The following is a 26778-nucleotide window of genomic DNA, read 5'->3' as shown; positions in this document are numbered from 1 at the left end:
GGTCAATTCTGATGTGGCTTGGGATCCAACGGTGTTGTGTTTCAGGATCTTGGACCTTGGAGTAAAGAAATACTAAGATACAGTGGATATAGCTCGGTATCCGCCTCGTCTTTCGACTCCCGGCCCCTTGCGGCCATCGCCTGAGGATGTGACACCGCCCCAGCTAATTGCACAGCTTGAGGCAATGGGAATATAATACGTGAACGTCGAAATATCATATCCGTCCCTCTTATTTGTCAGCGGAGAAGAGCCCCTTTTGTACCAGAGTCCACAGTAATTTGGAATGTAGATTATAGAGGCTCCAGCAGTGATATAACGCGCTTCATCAGGGACGGGGAAGCATTCTAATTCCGTGAGAATATATCTGTAGTTAAGCCAAGGTGACATCGCAGAAAAGCGAGAGGATAGAACGCATTCCTCCCGTATACCCGCCACTTTATTTGTAGATCCCACGAGCTTACCCGATGTTCTCAATCCTCAACGTTGACTATGTGCTCGAAAAACTCTACCGCGCGGTTTGTCGCAAGGTCGAGATGGTCGCTCTTGAGTGTTCCCATTACCACCGAGATTCCATCACCTCTCGTATAAGCCCAGTACGGCCAGTGCTACATGTGAATACGCAATGTGGAGTATCGACGCTAGACTTTTCCGCAAAGCCTATGGCAGGGTCAAAAGGCGGAGAGATCGGAAAAATATGGTGGAAGACAAAGTCGAGAAGTCAACGCCAAATTCATGCAGCAATCACGCAACAGACCTGGGGGATCGAGGAGTACTAGGAATCGCACGTGATGCGTGGGGGCTCTCTAGCAGAAGGTAACCAAATTCTATTTAGCCAATGGCAGTACTTGAACACTGTACTTTTGCCTAAAGAGTAATACCTTTCTTCTTTCACCGGTCGCCGCTCAATTCATTTCACCACATCTTCGCTGAGGCATACCACCATCCAAATAAAATAGTCTTTAACTCTCAATTCGAAAAACCGATACGTCCCATACTTTGCCTGAGTAGCTTGACTCGCAACAAGTCCTTTAACTCAAATATCTCTCGTGCTGCAAAAAGACAGCCGACCTTCAGATAAAAAGACAACGAATCAATAAATAAACACTAAACTGGTTGGAAACTACTAGAAGCACTACTTTTGACCGACTCTGAATTGGCTGGTCTCAATATTCATTAGTGGGACATGTCAGAGCGCAGGAAATACACCGTGGGTTGGATTTGCGCCCTAGGCGTGGAATATGTTGCTGCACAGGAATTTCTCGACGAGGAGCATGGTCGGCCGACCAGTCTACCGGAAAATGATACCAATGACTATACGCTGGGCCGGATATCAAAGCACAATGTCGTGATTGCCGTCCTGCCGGGGGGTGAATATGGAACAGCTTCTGCCGCCAGTGTGGCGAAAGATATGTTGACCAGCTTTCCCAATGTCAGAATAGGGCTTATGGTCGGCATTGGTGGTGGTGTACCGAGCCAGAGACATGACATTCGCTTAGGAGACGTTGTGGTCAGCACGCCTAGTGATGATACTGGTGGTGTGATCCAGTACGACTTCGGCAAGTCGATACAGGGCCAGGCCTTTCGGGCAACGCGATTCTTGAACCAGCCCCCAACAATACTACGCACGGCAATGATGGGAGTAAGGGCGCATTACAAGAGAAAAGGGCATCGGCTAGACGAGGCAATCAATGGAATTCTCAGCAAGAATGCTAGGCTACGACTTGATTACGAACGGCCACAATCAGAATCGGATATGCTGTTTAAAGCAGGATTTTTGCATGGCTCGGCAGACTGTGCCACAACGTGTGCGAATGATCCATCAAGGTTGGTTCCGCGACATGAGCGAACTGAATTTGAGGATCATCCAACCATTCACTATGGCCTGATTGCTTCTGCCAATCAGTTGATGAAAGATGCGCTGATACGAGATATGCTGGCCGCGGAGAAGGATATTCTCTGTTTCGAGATGGAAGCAGCCGGGCTGATGAACATGTTTCCTTGCTTGGTCATCCGGGGCATCTGCGACTATTCGGACTCGCACAAAAACAAAGAGTGGCAAGGCTATGCGTCGATGGTAGCGGCCGCATACGCCAAAGACATTCTACATAGGATTCCGCCGAGCCATGTTGAGACCGAAAATAAGATTGAGGATGTTCTATCCAGAGAATGTCTTCATCTGTTCCGCCTTACCACTAGCGCCAAAGACACCACATACGAGCGGTACAAGGACTATGTGCCAGCCAGAGTTCATGGCACTTGTGAATGGTTTATGGACCACGATAATTTTCAAGAGTGGCTTAGAAAGGACTCGGGGCCCTTATTGGTCTCTGCTGACCCGGGATGTGGAAAATCCGTCTTGGCCAAATATCTAATTGATGAAGGACTGCCACGCTCTGTGACAATCTGCTATTTTTTCTTCAAAAACAAGGTTCAGAACACAATTCGCCAAGCGCTGTGTGCTTTGCTTTATCAAATATTCTCACAGAAGTCAAGTTTGATAGAACATGCAATGGAAGAGTTCCGCAATAACGGGCAAGATCTTATTAATTCGACGAAGTCACTCTGGAAAATCATGAGAAAAACAGTCGATGATCCGCGCGCAGGGTCTATAATCATTGTTCTTGATGCCATAGATGAATGCGTTGACTCGGGCTTTGAAGATCTGATACGGAATATGGACATTCAATTTCGCGGCAATCGCTCTGGCCCGAACATTTTAAAGTACCTTCTGACTAGCCGTCCATATGAAAGGATCATATCCCAGTTCACCAGTTTCCGGGATTCATACTGTTATGTCCGTATACCAGGAGAAGATGAGTCAGAAAAGATCAGTCGAGAAATCAACAAGGTCATTCGATATCGAGTCATACAGTTAGCGCAAGAAAAGAGGCTTCCCGAAAACGTCAGACGACGGCTAGAAACGAGACTGCTTGAGATTCCGCATCGTACTTACCTTTGGATACACCTCGTTTTCAATATCTTAACTACAGAAACCTTCAAAAAGACACCCAAGGGGGTCGACTCCGCCATTGAATCTCTGCCCAAAGATCTATATAGGGCTTATGAGCGAATCCTCAGCAGGTCCAAAAAAGACCCGCTGGTTCAAAAGGCTCTATGTGTTATCTTGGTAGCAAGCCGACCGTTGACGCTTCCTGAAATGAACATTGCATTGAATGTTGATATCACTATCAAGTCTACTCATGACCTTGATTTGGAGAACAACGAGGATTTCGGGTCACGCCTGAGAAGTTGGTGCGGTTTATTCATTTCCATCTATCATGATAAAATCTACCTCTTCCATGAGACCGCACGGGAATTTCTTCTTGCTAGCTCTGAACCACCTCGAACTATCATTTCTGGTCTGACTTGGGAAAAATCCATCACTGATGTGAGGGCACATGCCGTTCTCGCAGAAATCTGTGTTGCTTACCTTGACCTCTTCAATTCCGAGGCTGTGCTCAAGGAAATCCAAAGAGAGAGCGACCAGGGCCTTCAACTTTACCCTTTTTTGGATTATTCAGCCAAAAACTGGGGCAATCATTGCTTCCAGGCTCGCATCAATACTAGTGATACTATAGTGCCTTCTATTCTTAAAATATGCCGCCCGAACTCAAGGAGTCGGAGAAGATGGCTCACTATATACTGGGAAGCAAAATACCATGAACCGGCCGCTTCTTTCAACACCCTAATGCTATCGTGTTACTTTGGGCTCGACGCGATTGTCAAGCTGCTGCTTGAGCAAGGCGCAGACTGTCACTTCAAAGACAATAATGGCCGGACATCGCTGTCATGGGCTGCACGGAACGGACACGAAGCTATAGTGAAACTTCTTCTTGACAAAGTCGCCAAACCCGAGAGAGCTTTTTCAATCATCCCTGTGATAGCAGGATGGAGGGCAGCCAAAATAATATCCTTTATCCTCGGTCACTCCTCTACGTTGAGCCTGCCAATCCATGCTATTTTTACAGCTGCAGAAATTGGCTACGAGCAAGTTTCCCAAATGACTCTTCAAAATTCCCAGAAGTTCGACGAAAGAGATTCTTATGGGCAATCACCACTTCTGCATGCAGCGGAGAATTTACAGGCCGGAGTGGTCAATATGCTTGTTCGTGCTGGAGCTCAGGTCAATGTTGTCAACAACATGCGTCAAAACCCATTGCACGTCATTTGTCAGCAATCCAGGCACAAGGATCGACTAGGGCTAGTTGGATATTTTATCGCTCAAGGTGCATCTACGGGGCTCTGTGATGTGGATAACATGACACCTTTCTTGTACGCCGTTGCAAACCAGTCAAAGGATATTGTATTGCATTTTCTTGACACCGGGTTCGATGTGAACTTTCGACATCGCAGACGATATTGGACTGCAAGCATGAAAGATCTTGTCGTGACTTACGATGTCGATAAATCTTTTGAACTACCAAACAGAAATGGATTGTCGATCGGGTTGACCGCACTTCACTTCTCGGCTTTGAGCGGAATAGTGGGGATGACGGGGCTTTTACTCGACCACGGCGCTGAACCTAATGCTTTAGATGAAAATGGCGATACTCCTCTACATTTAGCAATTCGTTCCCAAGTAAGTGGGCATAAGTACGACGATCCATGGGTTTTGGGACAATACGCCGTGGAAACATTGAATGACATTATCATTGATTTCGAGGAAGAAGCATTCGAAGTATGGGAAGCGATAGATCAAGCGAGAGGAAGAACGGTTCAGCAGATTCTAAAAAGCCAAGCCACTAACGTCAACATCCCAAACAAGGAAGGCGAATATCCGCTTCATGCGATTCCCTTCGGAAAAGGACGTGTTCACCTCGAGTGCGCCGTGCTATCGATGCTTCTCGACTATGGAGCACAAGTGTCGAGCCTGAATTGCAAGCGTCAAACTTGCCTCCACCTAGCCAGCAAAGCCGGAAATTGGAGAGCTGTTTGTATCCTCCTAGAGAAAGGATGTGACATAGCCCTACTCGATGTACATGGCTTCAGTCCTGTTCACTATGCTGTTCGCCACAACCGCTCAGACATCATACAGCTCATGTTCGAGAGTCGACAAGAGCAATTCTCATTAGTTTGTGTCCAATGTGATGGTCTCGGGAAAAGCATGTTACATCACCACACTGAATCGCCGATGTGCTCTACTGCGGTGATCAGAATTCTCTTGAAAGTTGGATGTGATGTAGAAAAGCTTGATGCAAATGGGAACTCCGCCCTCAGCGAATACCTAAGGTCTTTTCATTTCGATGTTCAATATGACGTTTTTCGACTACTTTTTGAAAGTTCAGGCATAGAAGGGATACGCTGGACAGATCAAAAACAACGAAATCTTCTGCACCTACTGATGCGACAGTGGGGCGACGAAAATGTTCATATCCTCAAAGATTTGATGGACTTACTGGATATCAAGATGAAGGATGCTTACGGCCTGGGCATTGAGCACCACGGTGCGATCCATGGGGCATTCAACAAGCCTCTTACAAAGTTTCTCCAAGATAGGGCGCAGTTCGAATTTCAAGCCAAAGATTACAGCGGCAAAACGCCTCTTGATTATGCAGAAGAAGCGGTCAATCGCGAACGCCACCCTGATCTTTTGGGGGGTAATCGCTGGAAAATATCTCTCCAGAATTTGAAAGATACATGTAATAAACGTTGATTTGTCTCTTATGGCTCTTTGTGGTGGTTTACACTGGTACATATTTTGTAAAAGACGGGCTCATTGGGACAGAAACGTATTGTCCTGACTGACTGTGCTGACTGGATCATGTCACTTCCTGACCCATGTCAAGGATCTGGTGCGGATTTCGGTGCTCATCGATGGAGTAAGGTCATTAGAATAACAGTGTTGGCAATGATTCTCTGCTTGTATTAGGGGCGAAAATGAAGAGCAATACTACCAAGAAAAGTCGTCCGCTTGAAACTATATACATGGGGATTCAGAGCGAATAGACAACCGCAAGACAGCAATGAGCCATCATTTCCCTCAAGAATAGATATACATTGCGAGAACAAGGACCTTCGAGATCTAGCTAGTCTATAGTGAAATGAACATGCGCTACGTGTATCTTATATGAGAAGCAGTCTGATTTTTTCGATGTAGTATGTCCGAGATGCTAGAGTATATATGTGAAAAGAGGTCTGATTCTTCAGAACGGCTGGGATCCGGGTTCCAGCTCGGGGATACTCAAAAAAAAGTTCCGGGATACCCAAAAGAAATTGATAGGCCCTTCCTCCATATGATTTTTAAAGGCCAAGTCTTTATTAAATCATAGTTTAACGGCCTCCCGGAGGATTGGCGCTTTGAAGTTAGTCCTAATAGCTGGACCTCTGATAAGATTGGACTTCGTTGGCTTGAGAAGCTCTTTATTCCGACTACTTCTTTACGTACGAAGGGGGTATACCGGCTTTTGATTCTTAACGGCCACGGAAGTCATTTAAAACCTCAATTTGACGAAATTTGCGAGCAAAATAAGGTGATACCAATCTGTATGCCAGCGCATTCATCTCATCCTTTACAACCTCTGGATATTGGTTGTTTTGCGGTATTAAAACGTGCGTACGGTCGAATGGTTGAAACTAAGATGCGGAGCGGGATCAACCATATTGACAAACTTGACTTCCTCGAAGCATACCCCCTCGCACGAATTGAAGCTTTTAAATCGGAGACTATTAAAAATAGCTTCGGGGCAGCCGGTTATGTCCCTTTTAAACCGGAGAGAGTGATTTCAAAGCTTGATATTCGGCTTCGAACCCCAACCCCCCAGCTACTAGCCGGGGTAGTGAATCAAGCCGGAATTTTACACCAAAAACACCAGCTACAGAGAAATACCTACATCGGCAGGCTTCATCAATCAAAGCTTTACTCCGTATAAGATCTCGAAGCCCACCTAGCCCGTCAGATCGTGCATTCAACCAGCTTGTAAAAGGCATCCGTCTTACAATGCAAGGTGCTATCTTACTCGCCAAAGAAAATAAGGAATTACGGGCCGCCAACGAGAAGCAGGGAGTTGGGCCGTGCGTTGGGCCGAGTATTGCGAGGCAGCGTATCACATCATACTTCCGTAGCGTCTTACAAGAAAAGCAGACGCCACTAGCTCGTAGCTTCTTTGTCGATCCAAAACTAATCCGTGCTAATTTTATGTAAGGACTGGGGCGCATCTGAGCGGTGAGCACATCCCGAGAGGCGCGGCTCAGTATCCAAGCCACCTCCTTGGAATGCGTCCAAGGTGAACGGGTCCTCCAAAGCACTCTTGGCTCTGCAGGGTACCCTGATTATAAGCATACAGCTCTGCTTTACTATCTCGTTTCAATAACCTACTGTCAACATGCCCTCGAAATCTACTGATACGAAAGCAACTGCGATACAAGAACACAAAAGCTGGAACACTCGCTGTCTCGATACATGGCTCCTGGAAATACTCGCTGCCAGTTTTAGCATTGCCTGTCTTATCGCGATATGCGCCATCCTTCTAGCTTACGATGGCAATACTCGACCCGACCTAAAGTATGGCTTGACCTTGAATGCCATTATTTCTGTGCTTGCGACCGGCTGCAAATCTTCGCTGTTGTTTATGATCGGTGAGAGTCTGAGCCAAATCAAATGGATATGGTTTCGTGGGGGATCTCAGCCGCTTCTCGATATGCAGACTTTCGACAGTGCTAGCCGGGGTCCTCTTGGCTCGATGATTATGATATTTCAAAGAAAGAGATCACTTGCCACCTTTGGGGCAGCTATGATTGTTATGCTGCTTCCTTTTGATCCATTTATTCAACAAATCACGAGATATCCAACCCGATCAGCACCTATAAGGGATGGCGGTGTCGCGGTCACAAAAAGATTAAAATATTTCGTCCCACATGTGACCCCACTATCGTGGAACATTGCCTACTCATCCGGGATTTGGTCTGATGATAATTTGCTTCATGCAAACTGTTCATCTGGCAATTGCACTTGGCCAATCTTCCGTTCTATTGGCGTGTGTAACAAATGTACCGATATTACCCCATTTGTGACCTTTGATTGTCATAAAAGACCACGCGAGAACGAGACATATTGGAAGTACTGGGATAATGAAGGGCAGAGCTACAATTTCAATGCTTCGTGCGATGTTACCCCGCCACTAGGTCACGCTACGGTCGTCAATTCATCATTCACGATTGGGTACAATCATGAGTATAACGTGGATTTTCAACAGAACATAACCTGGCTTGTCTACTCTGGGTTTGATCCTCATTACGCCGTCGACTCGATTCCAGATGTCGATAACTATACCTTCACGGGGGTCACAAACCCTTTGAATGTACTCGCCTATGCCAAAATAGGATACGAACCGGATTTTTTTAACTCGTCTGATCCATTGCAGGGGTTCAAAATTGACAAAGTGACTGAGTGTAGTCTCGCTATTTGTCTAGGTGACTGGCAAATTTCGGTCAACCAGGGTACCACAATGACTGAGGCATCAAATATCGATCAGGGCCAATTATTCTGGAGAGACGTCCCCGTTTCTGCGAGACCAAATATGACCGGGGTGGTTACAAGAAACTTATGTTGGAGACCAGCGTCTAGTCCTTCGAACGTTTCTTTTGATTATGTCTATGTAAAGGACGGAGGCTTGAAGTATCCTTCCTTGAGCCCAGTCGAATTTGCATTCTGCGGTATAGACGCCATCACCACGTTGTCTACTGCTCCACTTTTTGGATCAAGCACTGCAAGTTATCAATTGACAAACGACACTTTCACCATGTGGGATTATTTGACAGAGCGAGGAAATCCAAGTACACAGCGCATTGCCAGCACCAGTCTCGAGCATGTTATGTCGAACGTTGCCAACTCTTTGAATAAGATGGCATTGAATATGGACGGAGAAGATGTGAATGGAGCCGCTTATGGTATTGAAGTATTTGTCATGGTGCAGTGGACCTGGCTTATTGTTCCAGGCCTAGTGGTGATTTCTGGGAACCTTTTTTTTATTCTTGTTCTCCTCGCCAACAAGAAGACACTGCTATGGAAATCATCGATTTTTGCCTTTCTCTACCATGGGTTGGGTGATATGGACCGAAGTGATTGCATGACTGCGAGTAGTATGGAAAAGGAGGCAACCAAGGCAAGGGTCCAACTTCGGACCTCCCATGAGAATGGTGATCTGAAACTGGAAAGAGAGTAGAGAGCTACAAAAGCATTCGAATTAGACAACACCATTGGGCAATTGATTACACAGTACAATATGACAAAAGGTACGGAGCATCGGATGTTCAATTTCCGCAGTATGTATTGCTGCTGAAAATATAACAAGCCGTGATCAAGATATTGTTCAATATGTTGGACGTGATGCCTAGGTAGGATAGATCACATGATCCTGTTGCTCCTATAGCTTATAATTCTCTTCTTCAGATCTCTCTCTTTCTCTTTCTTTCTCTCTTCACATACTTCTGTTGGAAGTCAGGTCCTGAGGTCCAGTGATCTCAGGCCGTTCTCTTTGTATGCTCTCCGATCTCTCTCCTCTCCCCTCCTCTCATATAGTCATTGCGTGCTGGTTTTCCTGATCTGCTTCCATTGTAGATCTCTGATTCTCGTAGGTCTCCTGCCCCGCCTCTCTATAGGTTATGAGCTCTCGTGTAGTTACTCGTGGCGGACCTATTGGCCTTCAACCCTAAGACTCCGGGTACTAACTAAATAACTGACTAGATAGTTAAGGTACCAGAAGGGTGCCCCATCAAGTGACTACTAGTTAGTTATATAGGGTCTTTTGGGCACTTGAAGCTTCGTTGGCCAGGGGGACTAGATTCTCAAACGGGTCCCGCCACCTTCCGCACCAGCGTGGAAAGAGTGAACTCACTCTTATCAGACTACCATCTTTATTTTGCCTTGGTATATTAGAATGGGAATTGTCTAACAAAGAGGGCTTGTACTATGCGAGTAAGGGTGCGTGGACGATTCCGAACTGCCGCAAGTTTCGGCGAATATTTATGATCGTAACTTTGCTGCACTCAGCCTCTTCAGCCATTTGAGTAGTGGTTAGTGACTGGCTCTCTATCATGTCACGGATTAGATGCAGCTTTGAGGGGAGAAGTCTCGGAGCCATATTACAAGGCTAACGTAGGGTGGCGCTCAAGAGTAATGTACAAGTTGCTGGGAGAAAAGAGGGGTAAGAGTGGTAGCATGTGTATTGAAGTTTCGTGTAATTTACACAAAGTAAGGTTCCCACCGCGTCATGTAAAATACAGCTTCTATTTTGGGAAGTACCCCTGTAAGTTGGACATGTATTGCTTCTTACAGTAGATTACATATTACTGTCAAGTATGTATTTGCTTATAAATTCAATACATCCGACACTTTCAAAATCAGAAGTGGCCCCACCAGAAGGCCATGAGCTTTTTAGTCCCATTGGCCGGCCCTTCGGAGGCCTAGTTCCATCGATGAGTTTGAAACATGGAAGTCATTTGAGCCCTAACCAGCCTAGAACCACGTAGAGGCGAAGCGTCTCACTTACATCTCAATGTCAACGACGTGTATGACGCCAAGATGAGCCACAATCTCAGCTCACCCCATCGCTTCACAGGTTTGCTGAGATACAACCATGGTGCTATATACACGGAGACATAAGAATGATGTCAAAAAATCAAGACGCCTGGCTGTCCAGTAAGACAAATATAGCCCTCCTTCGTGCGATTTGAATGTGAAGGCCTTCAGCCGAAGACCAATTAATCAAAACAAAGTAATTACATTCACAAAATCAATTCGAGCTGAAATTCTCGGTGGACATACACAATGTCTACCTCGATCACCACAGACGTCAGCAACTATGGGGCTCAGGGATATGGCGACCTAAGCCATAGGATGAAAGCCTTGACCTGGCAAGGGAAGAATTCGGTTAAAGTTGGTCAGTCATTATGCCCATCACGGCCTTCATTTCAGTCTCTCGAAATAATTAGCTTTTCTTGCTCATACACTTTGTTATAGTGGAAACGGCTTGCCCAACGATCATCGATGAAGGCGATGTCATACTTGAGGTGACAGGCAGCACCATTTGTGGGAGTGACTTACACCTATTCCACGGTATGTCGTGACTTTTTAGCAGTTAATGAAGTATTGCCGGATCTGCTCATGCGGTATCTGTTATCGATGTATAGAGGCCATCCCAGATCTCCAGAAAGGTGATATCCTTGGCCACGAGTTCTGCGGTGTTATCGCAAGCGTGGGGCCGGCAGTCAAGAAGGTTAAAGTGGGTGACCGCGCTGTGGCATCCTTTCAAATTGCCTGTGGGCAGTGTTATTATTGCAAGAAGAAGTTATCCTCAATGTGTGAGCGGACGAATTCGAGCGAGGAAGCCTATAAGCTATATGGCCGTCGTACAGCTGGTATGTTTCCTCTTTAAACATCTATGCTGATGTTATTGAGGCTATTATACTAATACCCGTCCTAGGTATGTTTGGATACTCCCACTTCACAGGAGGCTTTGCTGGTGGGCAAGCGGAATATGTTCGCGTCCCTTACGGTGACGTGAATCTCCTTCAGCTGCCTGACGACGTCCCCGATGAAAAAGGTCTCTATCTTTCTGATGTTCTAGCAACATCTTGGAACGCTGTTGTTGATACTGGGGTTGAGGAGGGTGACACTGTGGCAATCTGGGGAGCTGGCCCAGTTGGGCAAATGGCCGCTGAGTTTAGCTTCTCTAATGGTGCTAATAGGGTTATTCTTATTGACGGCGGCAATGGAAAATGGCGACTAGACTTTGTCAAGAAGATTCTACCTAAGCTCGAGACAATCGAGTATACGAATCTCTCAAAGGGCGAGTCTGTTACCTCAACTCTGAAGAAAATGTGCGACGGCCGTGGGCCTGATGTGGCAATTGAGTGCGCCGCTGGTGAGTATACGAAAGGATGGGCTCATTACTTTGAGAGGCTGCTGGGCATGGAAACGGACACGCCTGAGCTTATCAACGAGATGATTACCTCTGTCCGAGGTTTCGGGCGCTGTGGGATCACGGGCGTATATGCCGGTTATGTATGTGGCACCTTTCCTATGGTAAAACAATTATCCTGACGTGGTAATGCAGTGTAATCACTTCAACATCGGTTCCTTAATGGAGACCGGGATCCGTCTCATTGGCAATGGACAAGCCCCTGTGCAAAAATACTGGAAAGACCTGTTGAAGTATATTCAGCAGGATAAGATCCAACCCCTGCATATGGTCACCCACCGGTTCAAGCTCGAGGACATGGAGACGGTCTACGATTTATTCAATAAGCGTGACCCGGGCATGCAGAAGGTTTTTGTCCAGACAAAGTTTTCCGCCCCTCCAGCACCAGGGGCACCTGCATTAACAGAAATCTGAGCTTCACTACGTTGGATAAAAGTTAAACTGACAAGTTCGGATGTTTCATTTGGGTTTCATATCTTTTCCATTATAAATTGGGCGCTCAAAAAACAAAATTGCGAAAAATATATCTAATGAAATCATATTGCAGTGAAAAATGAGGGTAGTTTTTAAAATGCTCACCTGGAATCGAGGAGCGTGCCACATACCTTCGCTATTCTGTTTCTCTTAAAACAAAAGCTCAGACAAGAAATCCAAGACAATCTTGTTCGCAGTAAGTGGGTTTCCCCAGAATATTTCTTATAGCTTATGTGCTGAGTAGGGAAGCTTAAAATGAGATTCCCCTTTCTATACTATTCATAGTGCAGGCGAATGCCCCCAATGTACGTGATTTCTTTTTCGGCCCGACAGTCCAGACATTCGTATGTATGAGCGCGCCAGCCCTGTATCTACTTCTACCTACCATCTAATCTCCGAGACCGAATACACTGTTTCGTTTGTTTTGATCGTTTGTCTTCGTTGAACTAGTCTGCTAGGGTCCTATGGTTGTCCCTCTTGATCTGCCTGTTTTGACCAGGCATGATAATATGCGATCGACCCGCTACACTAGGTATCAAGAGAAAAGAAATGCGTTGCTTGCCATGTTTGAAGTAATACGATGATATGAATGCACTCGTATAGACATGATAAGATCTGAAACTGACTAATTGACAAGACCTAACAGGCCCAACAATGGTTTTTCACTTCAGCCTCTGCGGTTCGAGCGATACACCCCTGCGCATAATTTAAGCCTCACGCAGAGACAGATTCAAATCCTGACCAACGACCTTTCCGCCTTCCAGTTGCACCTGTTCGATAGGTTGAAACACGAAAAAGACACGTAAAACACCAGAGCTGTCTTTATTTTCGGTCATATTCCGCCAGGCATGAGCCGTACCTCGTTGAACAAATACATCACCCCTTTGCAGTAATTTTTTCTCGCCGGAATCAAGGACTAATTCTGTAGTGCCATCAATTACGACACCATAGTCGAGGGTCGCTGTTCGGTGCATCGGAACCGCTGAACCTGGAGGTACCTCAATAATTGTGCAGGAGGTGCCGTTTGGCGGATTCAAAGGCGATGGATCCGAGAGCTGGGAGTGATAGTGCTTAATGTCAAGATTGGCCTTGGACTCTGGGGTTGCAGAAGTTGGAGGGGAAAGCCCTTGCACAGGAAATGTGTTGGTATTGAAGGCCAGAGCATAGTCTGACGTTGTAGGCTTGCCGGGGGGAACCGGGAACCCAGTAAATGATACCTGCTCCCCAACCGCGTCACTAAAGATAGCTCGGCCGCTTGTAGGATCATGGGATGTTATGATGCGACGAAGCGGCTCGGGCTGTCTTTGTCCGACTGACATGTTGAGGTCAATATCAAGATAGAACAGGACGAATATCTAGCGTATCATGCAGTACTTCATACATTAACTGAGAAATTTTGCGAATTTGATCCCAGCAACACTCCCTACTTATATTATTAGCTGTATGAGGCATATGACTCAAATGTAGATCATCGTAAAGTCATAAGTCAATAATGGATCAATGTCTCGTCATAGGATGAGAAGATATCATTGTGACTTTCCATTTATCATTGACCACTTTACCAAGATCTGGGAACCCAAGGAATGCTTTTCTCCACATGATAGGCATGTTTTTATTTAAAGGATCATCCTAAGATCATCGTGGCATCATTCGAACCATTAATTCATGAGCACATCGTGGGTGAAAGTGGTTCAGCATAGTCGTAGAGACAGCCTTATCGTAATGTGTCACTTGGACATGGGAGTGGCAAAGAAAAGTCACACCTAGATTCTCGAGGCCCTTTGAGGCTCTTGAGTTTGACTTGTTTGCATTAGAGTGGAAAAATAAAGTGACAGAAGTCTGTCTGTAATTGTGACTAAGCACTCACCGACAGTCGGTCCCCTCCTGTCAGTGAGCCAATGCCTGTTTACAAACCAATGCCTATTTACAAAAAATTCGACCATTCAATTTCAAAGTCAATTTTCTCAACCAAAACAATGCCGATTTCTGCCGAAAAAGAAGAGAATTTGCTCTCAAATGCCCTTTATGCCTATAAATCAGGTCAATTTAAGAGTATTAGATCTGCAGCCTCCCATTTTGGTGTGTCAAAGTCGAAGCTTCGGTGCCGGAATGACGGTCGGTCAAATGGAAAAGGGCGTCAAGCCACCAACAAAGCATTGAATGACTCGCAAGAGAAGTCATTGATTCATTGGATCGAGCACCTTAATTCGGTCTATACACCACCTAATGCTCTTGACATTGAGGATGCTGCAAATCGTATTTTACAATATTGCGGTTCCGACCGGCGAGTTAGCAAAATGTACGGATATCAATTTATCTAGCGTTTACCACCCCATATTACGCTCCGAACCCAAAAGCCTATGGAAAAAGCAAGAATCGAGGCTGAATCTCATAGTCAATTAATTCATTGGTATCAGGTTCTTGGTGAATTTCTCAAGAAAAACAAAATTCAGGCCAATGAACTATATAACTGGGATGAAACTGGTTTTCAGCTAGGCATTAGAACAAAGGAAAATGTCGTATCTACCCGTCAAAATGAGACTATCGGAACTGGTGGAATCGGTCAGAATATTACCGGCATTGAATGTATTTCGGCCGATGGCTGGGTTATGTATCCTTAGTTCTTAATTCGTGGTTCTGAGTATATGGAAGACTGGTTCGAAGATGATGATAATATAGCCAATTACCGGGTTATTAAGCCAAATTCTAAAGGCTGGACAGACGATACAACTGCGATTCAATGGTTATTAGACTTCCATTTCGTTACGAAAAAGCGAGTTACTAGAGGCAGACCTAGAGTTCTGATTATGGATAATCATGGATCTTATGGAACCCCGGAATTTGAGCATATCTGCCAAAGTTTCAATATTATTCCTTATTGGTTTATTCTAAAAATGATATATCGATGTCAGCCTCTTGACGGTAAACCATTCGCAGTTCTTAAGCAGCGTTTTCGGCGGAAAAATAATGAAATCTTACGTTGGGGTGGCGATATCAATGATAAACGACATTTTTTTCAAATGATCAAAACAGTCCGCAAAGACACATTCAAATCGCAAACTATCAAATCGGCATTTGCGGATACTGGCATCTGGCCTTAGGATCCAAAAATTGTTCCCGATCAAATTGATCCTGGTTGGGAAGATGAACCAATACTCGAAATTTATGGTTATACACCCTCCCTAGACGCGGAAATCCCAAGTTCACAGACGAATTCACCACCAAACACACCTCATAGATGGTCAAAAATCGAGGATAAAGTCGAAACAATATTCAAAAATGATCAACCGGACCTTTCAAAGATTCAAAAGTATGTGAAACGTGCTATTCGTGGAGGTAAACAGGCGCTCCAAGATCTGAACCTTGCAAAACAAACGATCAAAAGGATGCAAAAACACAAAATTCCGGTAAAAAAATCACGGCGCATTGTAAAAGGGGCTTCAAAATCCCCATTATCATCAATTGCAGGCAATATCAGAGTTCATCGACGTGCTGCAAACGAAAACAGAGTCGAGATCCGTCGTGAGATCGGAAACGCAAGAATTCGAGACTATTGGTATCGGGCTCAACAAGCGCTTAAAGAAAAAGAAGAGGCATCAGGAGAGAGAGATTATATTGATGAAAATAGTGAGCTATTTAAATGGGTAGATCCAGATGATATGTTGGGAGGTAATTAGTTTTGAAATTGAATGGTCGAATTTTTTGTAAATAGGCATTGGTTTGTAAACAGGCATTGGCTCACTGACAGGAGGGGACCGACTGTCGGTGATTGCTTAGTCACAATTATTGGACTTAGTATTCGACAAATAATGCAAACACAAGGGCGGTAGCAACTGGCAGAAAACACCTTCCACCCTCCAGATCGTCACAGCAACAATGCTTTTCGGACCCCGGGATAAGGTCTTACGGTACAGTACACCGTCGATGAAATTGATTAATCTAAAAGCCGACTTTCAGTCAGCTTTCGCAACGCTGTATAAATCAATAGGACCCTAGTGCAATGCCACTTTTCTCCCTGGCCAGCGCGCCATATCTTATAAAAGCAAAGGGTATCCAGGCTAGAGCGAACGCCAAGAATCCCAACAGCGAGCTGGCCCAGTAAATCCCAAGTATGGTATACATAGGAGTTGCCGCAAATGGCAGTACGACCGCCATCGTGGCTCTCATAGCGCTAGCAGCTGCTTGCGCAGATGCCGAAGCCTCTTTATATGCATCCGTCAAGTAATTCAACATTGCAGTGAACACGAGCAGAAAACCGAAGCCAAAGAATATGCCAGCCATCATCGGCAGAGCTGGGTGGATGGATTTGTACGAGCTCCAACCAAGCCAAAGAAGAGCAATGACAATTCTATATGCATTGAATTGACATAGGTAAGCGACGTCGTGGACAGAAGTCGAAGGACTATACTTACGATGGGGCACCGATGCATGCGAGTGGAAGTCGGCGGTATTCCTCAACCGAGGCCCATGGTTGGCATGCTGCTAGAACCCGGCTATGATATGAGGAGTAGACCAGCACAGCGGAAAGGCCAAGAAACGCTCCGAAAATCACTGCGAAGGAATGAGCGATGCGATTATAGTTATCAAGTCTGGATGAAAAGCATACTGGGAATAAATGCCAGACCATTGACACTATCCGAAAGTCCATATAGCCCTTTGTTCATCAGTTCTCGCAATTAAATATTGCAAAAGCACAGAATATCACTTACCTTTGAAGACAACTGGATAAGCCTGGAAAAACAGGAAAAGTATTCCATAGATCACTGAAAGGTATAGAGACGTGAATGAGACTATTGGTTCCTTCAGTAGCATCGAGAATGGCCGAATGAATATTCTTCGCGCTGAAAATTGTGCACGGGCTTGGTGAGCTTCGTCACCGAATTGGGGGCTCCTGGAATTTTTCTTGTTCAGGACGGGTGCATACGTCTCCGGAAGCAGCAATATAAATGGCACCCCAGCCCCAGCAAGGATCAAAGCGACCCAGAAGACCCAGCGCCACGAAAGTAAAACTGTAAAGCCCGATACCAAAGGCCCCGCCATCGGTCCAGCGATCGCAGTGAACATGAAAATAGACATTGCTCTGCCGCGTTTATCAGGCTCATCGTAGATATCGCTGTACATGCCACCTAGAACAGCATTGGGTACTGATCCATTCACTCCACAAAAGAATCTGAAGACCAGCAAAGACTCGAATGTGGGTGATAGTGCGCAAGCAAGCGTGAAACAAGTGTATGCAAGGTATGTTCCGATAAGTACTGGTTGGCGTCCGACGAATTCACTTAAGGGCCCAAAAAATAGTGGACCAACCACAAAACCGACAAGATAAAGGGAATTCAAAAGCACAATACGAATGTCGTTTTCAGATATCTCAAAGGCGGTCGCAATAAACGATGAAGCTCCAGAGGGGAGTGAAGCGCCGAGGGATCCATTGAAGGCGAAGATTGTGCCTGCCAGAACAATGTGGTTTTTCCTGAGCTGTGCATACACCGTGTTAGCTTCTTAAATATCAAGTTAAGGTTGAAAGAATACAACTTACTTTAGAAAATTGAACAGCTGGCTTGTGAAAGAATTGCTCCTCTGAATCCCCAATTTCTTGCGTAGCCATAGCCGCCAGGTTATGATAATCCAGATCAAGAACCAGTCACTCCTATAAAGATAATAGTTTTGGCCACCCTACTCTCGCCAGTAGATTCGAATTTCATCCAGTCCACAAAGCGCAATGAGAACAATTGAATGGATCATAAAAGAAACATTGTTCATGATTTTACTACCGATATGTTGCCCAGGTGGCTATGCTAAGTCTTCCTAGCAGAACACGCCCTGTATTGTGGATCATGTACGCCCTAGCATTTTAGCATGGTAACACGCCTTGTACTCGTACTGTGGATCATGCACGCCTCAAAAGGATCCACATGCCGAAACAAACCCCAATAAAGAAGTATGATTGGCTCGGCATCTTGCCTGGGAACCGATTACGATACGGACAACCTGAAAGCAAGTTATGGACCGTTAGAATATTCAGGCCAAGCTATCCATCCCGCCCGCCAAAGATTCTTCTTACGATCTAGGTGTTACGTACTATCTCTTGGATCCTTGGCCGTCGTATTGACCATCCTCAGCCAGCGTTTAAACATCAAATATCACCCGTGCCCTTCATCTTGGCCATCAGATTCAATCTGGAGCTGTGGGTATCAACGGTGCATTTGCCACAAACCAGCAAACACCACTTGAAGGTCGAAAACAGAGCGCTTTTGGTCGTGAAGTGGGACTAGAGGGTCTAAAGGCCACCTTCAGTCAAAACAATTCATATAAATAGGTATATGCCCACAAAGAGATATAAGCGCATGATCCGAGTCGAAGAGTGTGCACCATCTGAAAACATCACATCTGAAACCCTGTCTCTGCTATATGGAGCATCTTGGCCCCCTTGACTGACGAGAGTGTAGACCAAGGGAAATGAAGTACTGATCTGATATGGTGAGATTAGACCTCGGCCTACCATTTCCAGCGCCATTCCAGTCCCAATTCCTTGCGGGACCATTGCAGCCTGTCTACAAAAGTCCAGACAATGTACTGGTCACAGATAGAGGATGGAAAGGTGGATTGTAAGTCCCTTTACAGTTTCCGCAGAGAGCTTAACACTTTGATAAAGCGGCTTGCGGCTCTTTGCCCTACTGAAAGATTGGAAGCGGTACACTTTTATTTGGTCGCGATAAAAAAAAAGTCGACCTTCTATGTACCAGGACCACGAGATTGATGGTTCAAAGACCTCGGCGACCAAATCCATTTAAGTGGATGATGGGACGCCCTACAGTTACACATAGTGCACGCCCTACATGGACCCACCGAGCTTGGCAAGCCCCACAGACTACTGGGACTGGTAAGCGTTGGTATAAGGTTATCGGTAGGTTACAAAATGCTGTGATTGGCTACATATACTCCAATGCGAGCTGGCCAATGAGAAGTAACCATGGAGACTTCTTGGTTTCTGTCCAAGGATCCATGTACAGAATTACAGAAGCAATAGGATATGTTACTCATACAAACACTATGAAAGCCTCTACCATGCTCCGGAAACTCACACATATAACACCAACACTATCCGATCCATACAAATCCCAGCGGAGACTGACTTCATATGTCAATTTACCCAGTCTTGTCAACATAGAGCTTTCGTTTTACGGATTTAACATCGTGGGGGAGTTTAGATTACATAGCTCACTCTCACGGCACCGTCAGTCTCAACTTCTCAGCAAACATACCATTCAATACAATACATCGCATTCCTATTTCCCCATTGACATCCCAACACAGATAACTAGTTTATTATTTGTAGAGGTACCCGCAGACAAGAATTTGAGTTTAACAAGCCCAATCCGTTCGTATGGTAGCATAACGAGAGATTTACCAAGTAGACACGGGAAACAAAGCAGGAATGAAAGGTGGGGGCAAATATTGTCTTTGGGAGCGTGACAGGAACCACAATTGACGCAGTATACCTGTAGGTCATAAATGGAGGGTCGGATCGATCGACTGGGCTCTGTGGGCACATGTCCTGGTTGGGGGACGTCAATGGTTGCCTTGTCCATTCCACAGACTCAATGCACAACTTGGAGAGTGGCAACTCGTCTCTGTGCATTCCCCGATTACCATGGCCAAATGAGGAAGGATATATCATATCTGGACGGTTTACCCAGGGCGTCGCACTATACATTGTGATGACGCTGAGGCCGCTGGAGATTGAACGAAGCATGGGTGGATTGGCAACCCCCACATATTCCAATTTCATTGTTGCTACAGTGCTGGCATTGTTGTGCGCACCTTCCCCGAAGCTAGGCAGTTGAACAGGTTTTGGTTGTACAACCTCCACAGATAACTGGCCTGACTGACTTCCGGATAGTCCCTTGCCTAGGGATATGTTTCTTTGGGTCAAGTATAATGAGTTCCCCTCGACTTCAACTGGGGGCTCCTCTAAAGCCGTAGGGATGACCGGAACACATCTCGTCTCCGTCAACAAAACCTCCGTAGACAATGGAGTAGATAATTTTACTCGGATGCGATATGATACGCAGGTCATTGCAGAAGCAAAGCCATCGATGGCCAAAGAGCAACCGCGATCTCCAAATGTCGCCGGAAGCTTTCTATGCGAATTTTCAATCTGTTCACTTTGTGTAAAGTGACTGCAGGATCGAGGCGGCAATTTTTCGGGAATGATAAAGCTGAACGGAAACTTGTATTGCTGTCCTTTTTTCGAAATCCTGGGTGTGGGAAGTTTCATTTCATCCGGAGGCTGACGGAGGGACAGAAAAGTATGCTGGGTCTTGGATCGTCCATGATTAATGGCTCGGTAGAATCTGACTTGTGATATGCCTAAAGGAAAATCAGCCTCGGTGCGTTTCATGAGATGGGTGAGACAAAGTACCTTGAAAGAATATCGCTACTGTTCCCAGCGGCAGATTCTGGGGCATAGTAATAACAACAGTGCCCTCTACGACACTGCCAGTGGTGTAGGAGTCTTTCGGGCCATTCTCCTCTCCTTTTAGTTGAATCTCAATTTTGGGCGATGAGCGTTTGAGACCAAGAGCCCGACTCAGCATGATTCCACGAATGTCACAATTTTGTAGAGAGAAAAGATCCAATGTGTTGAAAAGGAGGTAGAATTCAAGATAGAATAAAGTCTATTGGTAAGAAAGAACTAGTTAACTAAATAAGTAGGTGATTAATTTATGATTCCAGATGTCCTTTTCTAGGTTGGTGGACTTGTACTAGTCAGTAGCGTCTTGTAATTGGTTGTCTCGGATCTCATGAGCGAACCCCAATAGGAAGTGACAGTTGCTATCTCGGGTCCCGCCCGTATTCGCCGAACTTCAACACCCAATGATGAATAGTCCCGGATGGTGACATACAGGCCTACCAAGAAACAAACGTAATGTCTCCACTACATTATTCTGCCCAAAATTTATTATTCATCAATGTATTGTGTTGTTTTAATATTGCTTTTAGTACTGCTTTTAATACTGCTGTTTCTAGTATTACAATATCCACATGTCCTCACGACTCTCTTGTTGTGGTGGCCTGAGGCCATACAGATGATGTCTCAGGCATCAATCCCTCAATGGGTATAGGTAGCTGGTAGATTCTTCCATAGCAATCAACTCTCTCCCTCCCCACTTCTTGGCCTACACATTGTAGAAGCCCTCAACATCTCTCAGCCCGACTTAGACCATCCTGTCCAACCTGAAGCTGAATACCAACGTCAACTAATATTGCACCCAATCTTCGTCCTTGGCGGCTTAAGCTCATTCATGACATGATACAACACACTACATTAACCATATACGAAATAGCTGACGCTGTTGGATGCAGTCCTCGAACAGTGACTCATGTCCATTCAAATATGAAGCAGTATGATGTAGGTAGGTCTATCCCCGCCATAGCCATCAAGTTTCTCGCCACCTGGACAGCGCACTATACTGTCCGTACATAGATTTTGTTTATTTTCTTTTGAAAAGAAAATAACTTTGCTTAGAATTGCTAATTTTAGTACAATGCCATCGTCTGGCTAAGCGCTTTGTCTCTCAACCTCTGACTTGGGCGCCAGACAGATAGCGTTAACTGGCTAGAGTGACGAAATGTATCCCGATCTAGCCTCAATAGGATTAGGCTGGAAGTACTCTCGCGCCATGAAAGCCTCGGCGCTACAAGCTGCTTCCTTGCCAGTGGAGATATAAGAGGGCATGGATAACAAGGATAACCTCATGATGTGCGAAACTCACAAATCTCTATAGTATTCCATTGGCCTTGAAGTACTTTTGTCAATACCATGCAGATTGGTTATAGTCCCGGTGATATTTATACCTGCATCAGACTTGCGAATGATCTGCGGAAACGATTCAAATATGCACCGTCGCAGTATAGGATCATTTCGGAGGAGTGAGATATCCAGCTAGTCCCAGTGTGATATTAGACTTACGCCAGAACAGAGTCGAAACATTATCAAATATGTTCCAATCTATAACAGCGGAGCATCATGATCACCATTTGAGTGAACAGCAAAAAAGTACTCTCAGTGACATTACAAAAAGATGCCAACTTATCCTGGGGGAGGTTCGAAAGAAACTGGACTATTACGCGGAATTTGATGGCACCAAGAATTTCCGCGGCGCAGTGCAGCTATTTTGGAAGCGCTTTTTATGGGACGAAAAAGAAGTCACAGAATTTCGAGAACAGATTCGTCAAAGGGTGAAGGACCTAACTCTGTTATTGGCACACCTGAATTGGTATGATCCTTGGCGAGGTTTGAGTTGGATAGTTCTAACTATAACCAGGCAAGGGATCCAAGACACCAAAGATCTGACAATTTCCAATCGGAAAGGAGTCGAGCAGATCGTGCAGCATATCAACGAGAAGGACCGACTTGATCTTGTGAAGTGGCTCTCTCCGATCAATAGTGCAGCAAAACAAGCCGATACTTTGAAGCTTCGGCACAAAGGTACCGGGCGATGGTTCCTCGAAACGGACGAATTCTCCAAATGGTTCAATCAAGCTCAAAAACAAAGGGAACGACGCACCCTTTTCTGTCAAGGTGCTCCGGGAACTGGAAAGACGCTGATGATGTCCGCTGTGATTGACGAACTCCGTCGTCGCATACGGCATGATAGTACGATCCGGTTGGCATACTTCTATTTCAATTACCGCGAAGAACTTACAATTGAGGAAATACTCGCCAACCTCCTCAAGCAACTTATCCAGCACGCAATAGTACCACATCGACTGAAGTCTCTCTATGAGAGTCACCGGAAGCACGAAACTCATCTTACCTTGGAGGAGATCTTGGAGCTCCTGGAATCTACAATTTCGGAATCTTCGAAGGTGTTCATCGTCATAGACGCTTTGGACGAATGCCAATTACCTCACATCCACCAACAAGAATTACTCACTCGCATCTCTGAGTTCCAAGATATTCACAACTTAGGCTTCCTGGCCACCTCCAGAGACAACCCAGACATCTCAGACATGTTCCCGAACTGTCCACGTCTTAGGATTGAAGGAAAAGACACAGATATTAAACCATTTTTGGAAACCTCTTTACATCATTTCCGCTACGTCAAAGAGTCACCAGATCTACGGGAAGAAATAGTCGCGGCAATCATAAATGCAGCTGATGGGATGTGAGCAAAGCGAACCTCGGTTTTCGGTTATACAAAACTAACGATACGCTAGGTTTCTCCTTGCCAGTCTACAACTCGGCTCCTTAGAAAAGTTGTCTCCAGATGAGGTCCGCGCCCAACTAAACAATCTCCCTCCGGGATTGGATGAGGCATACTCGGAGACCATGGAAAGGATCGAGAGCCAATCCCATGGAAATGTCCGAAAAGCCAAACAAGTCTTGCTCTGGATAGCGTGTGCAACCAGGCCATTGAGCCCACATGAAGTGCAGCATGGCATCGCTGTCAACGTCGGGGAATCTAAACTTGGCAAAGGGAAACTCACCAATATAGATGACCTGGTTTCCCTGTGTGCAGGTCTGGTCAGAGTTGATGAGCAAACCGATGCTATTAGGTTGGCCCATTACACTACGCAGAAATATTTGGAGGACAAACGAGAAAGATATTTTCCGGACGCGCACTCGCAAATTGCTCATAAATGTCTCGCCTATCTCTGTCTGGACAGCTTTCAAACAGAGCCTCCTGAGTCGCGTCGTGAATACCTAGCTCGTCAAAAACAATATCCACTGTATGCGTACTCCGCTGAAAATTGGGGCTATCATGCGCGACAGGCCTATGCCAGTGTTGAAGGAATGGTCAAAATATTTCTTCACAATCACCTCGCACTCAAGAACTCCCTTCAGGTTCTGCGGGTAGATCGCCTTTTCCCAATATACAAGAACACAGTCCTGAGCAAATTTTCGGCTTTGCATTCCGCTGCGTGGTTTGGGCTTGACGAGTGCATTTTGGATCTTTTGACAGACAAATCTGTTATTGATAATATAGACGATGACGGCCAGACTGCATTGCACTGGGCTGCCCGGAACGAGCGAATCAGCACAGTCGAACTCCTCCTGCAACACGGTTCCAGCCTCAATTTGGTAGATAAAGAAGGAAAAGGTGCGATCCATCATGCTATCAATAAAGGGCAGGCACGTTTGCTTCGAGTTCTTGGTGACAATGGTGCAAACCTGGAGCTTGCGGACAACAGAGGTCAAACACCTCTCCTAAACGCAGTGGAGACCATGGCAGTGGAATCTACGCAGATTTTATTAGATATGGGAGCTGAAGTTGGGGCTTTAAACCTCATGAAGCAGAATGTTCTGCACTTGGCTGCCTTAGGTGCGAAGGATGATGCACTCCAGGTGATAACCTTGCTTTTGTCTCACAACGGTTGTCCAAGCCCTGGTGTAAGCGACTTGGATAACATGGCATCACTCCATTATGCTGCGGCCAAAGGTCACCAAAAGCTCGCCAAATTGCTACTTCAGAATGGAGCAGACATAAATTTTGGGATCCAAAGGAACTGCGCAGGCTACCCAATGGGGAATCACCATAACACTTGGGGTCTGACCCCGTTGCATTTCGCTGCACTTGCAGGAAGTTCAACTATGACCAAGTTTCTTCTCTCCGAAGGTGCAGATGTGAATGCGCGCTGCCAATATGGGGATACCCCTTTGCATCTCACTCTCCGCAAGGTTGTGTTGGATCTGGACAGGATGCCCCCATCAAGTCCTTTAGACTTTGTGTGTGGTAGCATCCCCAGAATACAAGATGCGTGGTCTGACGGTAGATGGAAAATTGAATGCCTTAAGGACTTAATTGACGACCATGAAAGCGAAGAAGCCGCCGAAATATATGATATAATCTCTGAAGAGCGAATGAAGGTTCTCAGTTCCATCGTGACGCACCCCGGCATCGACGTTGACTTGGGAAATCTCAATCAAGAGACCCCAATGCACCTTATTACTATCGACCAACATGATTCTATCGCTGTTTTTTCACAGCTGGCTAAGAAGTCTCCACGGACGTGTATTCGCAACATGCAAGGACAAACGCCGTTACACATTGCGTGCCTCAAAGGGGATGAGAAGATAGCGCGCCAACTTCTACGTTTGGATTCTTCATCCGCATTCGAGTGTGATTTACAAGGACACAGCCCTTTACATTGTGCCATCCGCTCCGAAAACAGGACGTTGGTAAAAGCGCTCCTAGGCCATTTTGACAAGCAAGGTCGGAGCGCGTGCACCGAGGTGGATGACAAAGGGAACAATTTGCTGCACTTCTACCTAGAGGACCCGTTATGTTTCCTAAGAATGGTTCGTTTCCTTATGGGTTATGGAGTGAACGTGAACCTTCTTAATGCTGAAGGGGATTCGCCCCTCAGCATGTATTTACGGTCATTCCATTTGGGGAATAAAAAGGGAAATGTGCCAGCTGTTGATACAAAATGGTGCTGATCCGCTATGGAGAAACAGTCTGGGAGAAAACCTGGCTCATGTCCACATGCATTCTTTCGTGGAGGATTGCGAGGTTTTCCGGAACTTGAAACATTCCGGTGTCGATATATTTTCCAAGGACCACAGCAAAAAAAGCATACTTCATCACGCAGCAATACATGGTTCACTTGGCGAAAAAGTAGTAGCCGCCCTGCATGACTACCACGGCTCGGACCTTTATCAGCCTGATATTGATGGAATGACACCGCTTATGTACGCAGAAAAACGTGCCAGTGAACAGATTGAAGATGAGAATTTGGTTGGCGAAGGCAGCCGAATCACTCTAGAGTTCTTGCGAAAGATGGAGCGAAACGCATTGGAACCCGAGGACAAGGTCGAAAATTGAGGCAAAACCATGTCCTATCCCACGAGAGGTTCGATCAAGAGATGCAGGCTTGCATGCGTTCTCCTGGAGGAAAACCGTGGTCAAAAGAAAATCGTGGTCAGTCCCGCGAGAGATTCGATTAAGCGATACTGGCCTGTCTGCGTTCTCCTGGAGGAAAATCGTGGCCAATCTTGTGAGAGATTGTAAAAATAAACAGAAAACCGTGGTCAAAAAGAAAAGCCAACGTAAATAAGCAGAAAACTGATTCTTTTGACTCTCATTTGTTTGGAAACCATCTTAGCATAACTTGGCACCATTCTCAATCGGCATGTCATCAAAAGTTCCTCTGTTTGTCTTTAGCAATAATTCAATTCGTATCCATGCGATTTTACCTTTCTCTTGTCAAATACATCGGCTTTGGGATCCCGTCTCAGGAGTCTTACATCAGGCTTTTGAGGGCCATTCACAGGCGGTTTGGTCCGTTGTATTTTCCCCCCGACGGCCAACTTCTCGCATCCGGCTCCTGGGATAAGACAGTCCGGCTTTGGGATCCTATCACCGGAACCTTGCAGCAA

General features: G+C 45.7%; 7 protein-coding genes across 7 annotated transcripts; 4 read left to right on the top strand and 3 right to left on the bottom strand.

Annotated features, from left to right (window-relative positions):
- Positions 1 to 1183: 1183 nt before the first annotated feature.
- Positions 1184 to 5653, top strand: N7455_003729 (ankyrin; the record flags this gene model as incomplete). Its single annotated transcript, XM_065604556.1, has 1 exon — positions 1184 to 5653. The coding sequence occupies one exon, from the start codon at positions 1184 to 1186 to the stop codon at positions 5651 to 5653; it is 4470 nt and encodes a 1489-aa protein (XP_065462107.1).
- Positions 5654 to 7322: 1669 nt separating this feature from the next.
- On the top strand, positions 7323 to 9161 carry N7455_003728 (DUF3176 domain-containing protein; the record flags this gene model as incomplete). The annotated part of the gene is made up of 1 exon (XM_040958562.2): positions 7323 to 9161. One exon carries the CDS (start codon positions 7323 to 7325, stop codon positions 9159 to 9161), a length of 1839 nt encoding a protein of 612 aa, XP_040810921.2.
- A 1604-nt stretch (positions 9162 to 10765) lies between these two features.
- N7455_003727 (zinc-dependent alcohol dehydrogenase) lies at positions 10766 to 12332 on the top strand (the record flags this gene model as incomplete). Its single annotated transcript, XM_040958615.2, has 5 exons — positions 10766 to 10877; positions 10958 to 11053; positions 11128 to 11355; positions 11421 to 12001; positions 12054 to 12332. 5 exons carry the CDS (start codon positions 10766 to 10768, stop codon positions 12330 to 12332), a joined length of 1296 nt encoding a protein of 431 aa, XP_040810947.2.
- Positions 12333 to 13099: 767 nt separating this feature from the next.
- On the bottom strand, positions 13100 to 13711 carry N7455_003726 (cupin domain-containing protein; the record flags this gene model as incomplete). The annotated part of the gene is made up of 1 exon (XM_040958594.2): positions 13100 to 13711. The coding sequence occupies one exon, from the start codon at positions 13709 to 13711 to the stop codon at positions 13100 to 13102; it is 612 nt and encodes a 203-aa protein (XP_040810911.1).
- A 2662-nt stretch (positions 13712 to 16373) lies between these two features.
- N7455_003725 (uncharacterized protein) lies at positions 16374 to 17997 on the bottom strand (the record flags this gene model as incomplete). The annotated part of the gene is made up of 5 exons (XM_040958556.2): positions 16374 to 16740; positions 16805 to 16943; positions 16999 to 17046; positions 17102 to 17867; positions 17929 to 17997. 5 exons carry the CDS (start codon positions 17995 to 17997, stop codon positions 16374 to 16376), a joined length of 1389 nt encoding a protein of 462 aa, XP_040811001.2.
- A 1713-nt stretch (positions 17998 to 19710) lies between these two features.
- On the bottom strand, positions 19711 to 20989 carry N7455_003724 (uncharacterized protein; the record flags this gene model as incomplete). The annotated part of the gene is made up of 2 exons (XM_065604555.1): positions 19711 to 20762; positions 20815 to 20989. The coding sequence occupies 2 exons, from the start codon at positions 20987 to 20989 to the stop codon at positions 19711 to 19713; spliced, it is 1227 nt and encodes a 408-aa protein (XP_065462106.1).
- A 1405-nt stretch (positions 20990 to 22394) lies between these two features.
- N7455_003723 (uncharacterized protein) lies at positions 22395 to 26224 on the top strand (the record flags this gene model as incomplete). Its single annotated transcript, XM_065604554.1, has 4 exons — positions 22395 to 22672; positions 22721 to 23563; positions 23616 to 25769; positions 25858 to 26224. 4 exons carry the CDS (start codon positions 22395 to 22397, stop codon positions 26222 to 26224), a joined length of 3642 nt encoding a protein of 1213 aa, XP_065462105.1.
- Between the last annotated feature and the right edge of the window lie 554 nt (positions 26225 to 26778).

This window comes from Penicillium solitum (genome assembly GCF_028829755.1).
Source record: "Penicillium solitum strain IBT 25940 chromosome Unknown utg000002l_segment0_segment0, whole genome shotgun sequence".
Taxonomy (NCBI): domain Eukaryota; kingdom Fungi; phylum Ascomycota; class Eurotiomycetes; order Eurotiales; family Aspergillaceae; genus Penicillium; species Penicillium solitum.
Note: the sequence above shows the minus strand (reverse complement) of the source record. Positions and strands in the feature narration are given on the sequence as shown.